The sequence below is a fragment of the Rutilus rutilus genome, assembly GCF_951802725.1.
Source record: "Rutilus rutilus genome assembly, chromosome: 14".
In the NCBI taxonomy this organism is placed as follows: domain Eukaryota; kingdom Metazoa; phylum Chordata; class Actinopteri; order Cypriniformes; family Leuciscidae; genus Rutilus; species Rutilus rutilus.
In genome coordinates this window covers 9493494-9499807 of record NC_140219.1, presented here as the reverse complement: position 1 = coordinate 9499807, position 6314 = coordinate 9493494, and the positions used below count along the sequence as shown (strand labels likewise).

The following is a 6314-nucleotide window of genomic DNA, read 5'->3' as shown; positions in this document are numbered from 1 at the left end:
TATTCAGTAGTGTTGTGAACCCAGTAATTTATTTAAAAATGCACACCAAAGTGATACAGGAACCTGATTTTACATTCAAATGGTTTTTGTTGTTTATTTTGTACAATTATAGCACATAAAAACAAAAGCCTTCAGGACAGAAAGTACAGGCACGAAACAGGAGGTAATTGTTAAAACAGTGATCATGAAATATAGTTTTTCTCCCTGAATAGCAAAAATTCTTCCCTACTAAAAAGGCATTTGTCAATGTACGCCAATATATATTAAAGAAATAATATGAAGTTCTTTGTTTATTTGCCAGACATCATAATGTGTTGATTGAGGCTGGCAGCTCCTGAAATGTGACTGGTCACACATAGTTTAAGTGTCACACGTTAACAGTGAACATGACTGTTCTCACATGGGCCGCAGGGGGTTCTTGGGGAAAAAAAGGAAAAACAGAACCACACGGAGAATTTCACACTGGATATCTTTGTGAATTGATGTAATAAAATGCTCAGAAGCATACAGTCAGGGTTATTTTATCGTGTACACTGCTCTAAGTGAAGATGAAACGGACAGCTAAACATACGTGACAGCAAGACTCCATTATGAGGTCAAAGGATGCGACCTAGTAACATCTGGAGATCTGAATATTTAAATGTGTAATTATATTTTCTAAAATACTAGATATAGCCAATATCTACACATATTTACTCAGCAGATTTGCTCATTTTACTCACTAAAGGACTTCTTCAACCTGATACATAACCACAAAAACACTGATTTTACTTCATACTACAAAGGCATTTTATTTGACATATGCATAAATGACAAGTCTGGTGGTTCTCTCATTTGGTCTATCATTCCCCAACAACGCAAACAAAAGGCACCAATACATAACAGAAAACATTGAATTGTCTTTAAAGGGATAGTTTGCCCAAAATTTTTAATTCTGTGATCATTTCTTATGGAACACAAAAGTTTTTTGCAGAATTGTACGGAATGCTAAATAAGTTTTAAAGCATAAAACAATAAGAAATACTGCATGACTTCAATTCTTGATCCTTTTATGATATTCTTTCTCTTTTTGAAGCTTGAAAATATGACAATTCTTAAACCTTTTTCCTTGTGTTTCACAGCACAAAATGACATTTTGATGAACCATTCAAAAAACAACTGAAAAATGAACATTATACAACAAATAATAGATAAATTAACAGTAAAAGAAAACAAGACATTATAGTCACTTTTCCAATGTGTGACAAACCACAAACATATTTGAGTGCTAATTCACTCCTTCATGCCTCCTGAAAGTTCACTGTGGCGTTTCATTTCACAGTTTTCCCCTTTGAGAAACAGTCTACAGCGCAATTGACACCCTGTGTACAGCAAGTGTTGCATTGCAGGCCTCACTTGCAGTTTTCCTATAGCAGGTCGGGCGTTAGATGACAGTGCAACGGTGGCTGGTGTCCGGGCTGACGCTAGACCCTCCGTCGGTTTTGACGGTGGTCTTGGATGAGCTGATCTGGGACCGTAACTCTTTGCGATGACACAGGCGTTCGCGATAGTTCTGGGCGAATATCAGCAGCATGAGGGGGTTGATGCAGCTGTGAGAGTAACTTAAGCAGATGCTGATGTTGTACGCGTACACAAAGGCGCTGGTGGGCTGCTGGATGCTGAGGTTGATCACCTGGATGACGTGGTAGGGAGACCAGCAGACCAGGAACAGGGCGATCACCATCAGAACTGTCTTAGTGGCCCGTTTGGCCCACACCGACTGCTTGCGTTTGACCCGCCGGATGGAGCGGAACACGTGGTACAACGTGAGGGTGTAAAATGTACTTATTATAATCAGGGGGACAATGAAACCCAGCATGGACTGGTAGAGAGTGTACCAGTACATATCTTGTGGTCCATCCAGGTTCATTATACACATGTCCATGTTCTTTTTGGAGAGGACTTTAGCGTATATCATGACGGGGATGCTCAGAAGGAAGCTGCCCACCCACACCATAATGTTGATGATGATGGTCCACTGAATGGTTCGCTTTTCAGATGTAGGATGTACAATTGCAATGTACCTGGGGGGGGGGGGGAGAAATCACATTTTTCAAAGTAATGTCATCCCAACTCAAAGGTTGCTCTTTTATAGCTCATGAGACTTTTTCTCAGTAATTTTTATTTATGCCACATCCTAAAATTGCTTTGGTGAAGAAGAAAAAAATACTATATCCTGTAATTTTAATTTGGATATGGTAGCTCATGTAATCTGGCCTTGAATTTGATGTTTATGAGAAATGTTTGAAATCATTCTGAAATTTCAGAATTTGTATTTAATTCGATTTTTTGTTGATGATTATATGTGGACAAATCTTAGCACAGTCTTCTTCTGATGCTCAGTTATTATGTTTTTTATTGTTATTTTTTCCAAGGAAAAGCTGGAGACTTCGGCAAGAGAAATTTATTCTCCATTTTATCTCACTTTCTAGGAGAAACAATTAAGATGTTTAAGAGATCTCAATTCTTAAGTACGTGATTCCATCAGTATGAATTTTTTTTTTCTTGAGAGTAAACTTTACAAAATGCTCAAGTGCGGGCTATTATATTTTTATACAACAGAGACATTGAAACAATATCATATAAAGAACTTATAACAAATTTTCAATCAACTACCTGCATCCATCCATTTTCCTGGTGGATTCCAGTGCATCTAGCCTACATTTTAATAACACATTATTAAATAATGTTTTAAATAAACGTAAATTATATTAAACATATTACGTAGCTTAATATCTGACATTTGTAAACTACCATTCAAAACTTTGTGGTTGGTAAGAATTTTTTATTTATTTTTTTATAGGTTTTGAAAAAAGTCTCATATGCTCACCAAGGCTGCATATTAAATAAAAAATACGATAAAACTGTAATATTGTGAGATATTATTACAGTTTAAAATAATTGTTTTGCAATTTAATACCTTTTTAAAAAGTCACTTATTCCTGTAATGGCAAAGCTGAATTTTCAGCAGCCAATTACTGTCACATGATCTTTCAGAAATCATTCTAATATATTGATTTGTTGCTCAAGCTAATTTTTTTTTTTATTATTATCAGTGTTGATAACAGTTGTGCTGCTTAACATTTTTGTGTAAACGTGATACTTTTTTAGGATTCTTTGATGAATAGAAAGTTCAAAAGCATTTCTTTGAAACAGACATATTTTGTAACAGTATGTCTTTACTGTCACCTTTGATCAATTTAATACATTCTTGCTTGAATAAAAGTTTTAATTTCTTAAAAAAAAATCTTACTGATCCAAAAATGTTGAATGGGAGTGTACATTTATGTAAATATGCAGTACATAGTGCTCTCCCAGATTCTGGTTTCTTTCTCATAGCTTCTTTCCTTGCCACAGCTGTCTTTGCTCACTGGGGGTAAACAAATTTTTTTTTTTTTACTGTAAAACAGCTTTCCAGCAATATGTAGCTGACTTGTCTTGACTCTCGGAAAGCAAACAGGTCACATGCTACAGTAAACAGCACAGCAAGTGACAGATTTCTAAGAAATGCATTTGCTCTCTTTGCATTTTTCTAGACTAAAAGCAGATAAAAGCTTAAGAGCATAACATCAAGAGATGTGTATTTTACTCGTGTACAGTCCAAACACATCAGTTTCATTTTTCATCAAGTATAACAGCTCTCTTACTCTAGTCAGACATCAATATTTGTTTTTTCCCTTTAAAGAAAGAGAAAGTGTCTGGCTCCATGTATAATGAATTGTACACCGGGACTTTAATGTTGCTCTTTAAACAGAATTTGGGATTGTATTGCTTTGCAAACCATGATGAAAATGTGCAGCTAAGATACTTTATCTAAGTACCCCTCCAAGCATGTGACCCTGTAAACCCCTTTGGGAATACAGCAACAACACTATATGAAAAAGTGTTATAGTGGAGCTTTATCATAATCATTCAGATGCTTTCTGGGGGGCTCATATGTCTTTGACTAAGCAAAAACTCTCCTCTGGACTCTGTATTTTATGAGGACCTTTAGTATGTAGTGAGATATTGTGTGCTAAAGTGCTTTTGTGGGCCATAAATAGAGGCTATAAGTAAGAGGGTTTTTCAAAGTCACACACTGTTAGTTGCTGAAGTACAGTCTTCCAGACTTAAGATACAAAAATGATGGATGCAGTGTGCGTCAGTATTCAAGGTCATGTAGCATAGATCGCACCCTTGAGAGTTGCATTGATTTCTTTCTTTTCCTTTGCATATATTAAGTTGATTAAGTGATGAACAGCCAGGCTGTAATTTCATATGATTTTGTGAAAATGCTCTGTGATCTTTGATTAGAGTTTGAATAAAGAATTCTATCATTTTGACCCCTAAGCTGATTCATAGTATAAGCACGTTTAATATTATCTTCACTGAAAGAAACCTGTCAAGAACAAGTCAGAGGTCACATAAATAAATTATTAAATTACATTTAGCTTTTCAGAATTTTTCAGTATTATTGTATACATAGGCCATACATAACGGGTTTATGTTATGCTTATAATAAATGCAAAAAAAAAACCCCTTTCTATTAAAAACGACTCGATTACAATAATGAGCATCTAATGAGAAATAGTTTAAGTCATCTGGTGCAGGGATGACGTCAAAACCCGGAAGACTAATTCGCCAGTGATTCCCTCGAAATTTTCCTATGGGGTTTTATAATGGAGTTTTTAAAATTTATGATTAAAATAAGGTCTGTGCCTCTATGGTAAACATAAGTTGATGATACTTGGACGTTTTGTTCTTTAACGTTACTTAGTTAGGCTAGCCTACTTATTAGACACGTTTAATATTCGAGTTTTCGACAGGCTGTGTGAAATTTATACTGTAGGCTAGAACAACACGTCGTCAACTTATTTTTACCACAGACCTTATTTTACTCATGAATTCAAAAACCCCATTACAAACACACAAATCTCGAGGGAACCACTGGCGAATTAGTCTCCAGACTATTGGCAAATCCTAGCACATTGTTATCTCATCAGAAACTCTAGATAAGAGACATGTGACATGGATAAAAAAATAAATAAATTCAGTGTAGAAATTTGAGAAGAGATGGTGTTTAGGATAAACTGATGAGATAGAAGTACTTGAGTTCTCATTTGTGATTTTCCCCCACTGTATGGTTCAAGGCCTATATGCAAGAGATGTAAATAAAGTGTGACCACTAGCAGCATGCTACTGCATATCATCATTCTGCATGCAACTCTCACCTGTCAATGCAGAGCACAGTCACTATCCCCACTGTGGTAAACTGGTTACTGACGTCCACCACCACCACAGCTTTACACATGAAGTGCCCAAAGACCCACTGTCTGTCCCTGACCAGCTGGTGGATGTTAAACGGCATCACCAGCAAGAACAGCAGGTCTGCGATGGCCAGATTTAGCACGTAAATATCAGAGACCATCTTCTTCTTGCATGATGCCACAGCATAGATGACCAAACTGTTGGCCAGAACTCCAACTGAACACAGGACGCCGTAGATAGTGGGGAATATGTGCATGAAAGACGCGATGTCTATGATGCTGTGCGACGGGTCGGTTCGGTTCACACACGAAAAGTTGGACGAATTTGCAAAATTGGAATCGCAAAAAATATCCGAGGTGTTCATCTTCAAAACTTTTTGCTTAAAAAAGGACTAAATAAACTCTAAAAGTTGTCGTCTCAGTCTGGTTTGTGCACGATTACGCAAGCTTTTACGCAGCGCTCTACTTCATATTCAAAACGTTTAAAGTTGTAAAAGTTCTCCCTCGGGTGTCAGTTATCGTCCCGTTTTCATCTGCTTTGTTTTTCATTCAGTTTGCCGATGCCTCAGTCTCTTGAGATAGTGTTAGTTCATATGTCCAAAAGCAGGAGCTTCAGTGCGTATTCTGCGCGTCTGTCTCCTCCAGAAGCTGTTTGAAGAGATGCGCGTGTCTCCACCCTTTCATAGCCCTCTCTCCAAGCTCACCCATCACACTCAATATCTAAGATATTTTTTTAGATTTTTTTTTGATGATTCATTTATGCACAGTTCTTCACAACAAGACGCTCCAAACTCCAGTGGTCACAATCAATTTCTTTATGTTATCATGAACTGGGAACCTGTTGCATGCACGTCCTATTAGTCCTGTTATAGTTTAATCTTTTATATTTAAGCAATATTTGCAGATGTTTTTAATTTTTTTATTCAAAGTGACTTTAATGTACACATTTCATGACTAGGTGCTGCAAGCACCGTTTAAGATACTAATGTATGTTATTATATTAGATAAGATAAGATAATAATTTTCACT

At 36.5% G+C, this 6314-nt stretch overlaps 1 protein-coding gene across 1 annotated transcript; it reads right to left on the bottom strand.

The window, feature by feature from the left end:
* Nucleotides 1-769: 769 nt before the first annotated feature.
* Nucleotides 770-5928, bottom strand: mchr2b (melanin concentrating hormone receptor 2b). The gene is made up of 2 exons (XM_084430397.1): nt 5250-5928; nt 770-2063 (listed from the first exon to the last, which is right to left on the bottom strand). The coding sequence occupies exons 1-2, from the start codon at nt 5648-5650 to the stop codon at nt 1424-1426; spliced, it is 1041 nt and encodes a 346-aa protein (XP_084286523.1). The 5' UTR covers nt 5651-5928; the 3' UTR covers nt 770-1423.
* Between the last annotated feature and the right edge of the window lie 386 nt (nt 5929-6314).

What these genes read in the sequence shown, in the direction of transcription:
- mchr2b (XM_084430397.1), bottom strand. Translation starts at nt 5,650, where the DNA reads ATGAACACCTCGGATATTTTTTGCGATTCCAATTTTGCAAATTCGTCC. An exon ending in ACTGTGCTCTGCATTGACAG is followed by an intron (nt 2,064 to 5,249) that starts GTGAGAGTTGCA and finishes CCCCCCCCCCAG; the next exon opens with GTACATTGCAATTGTACATC.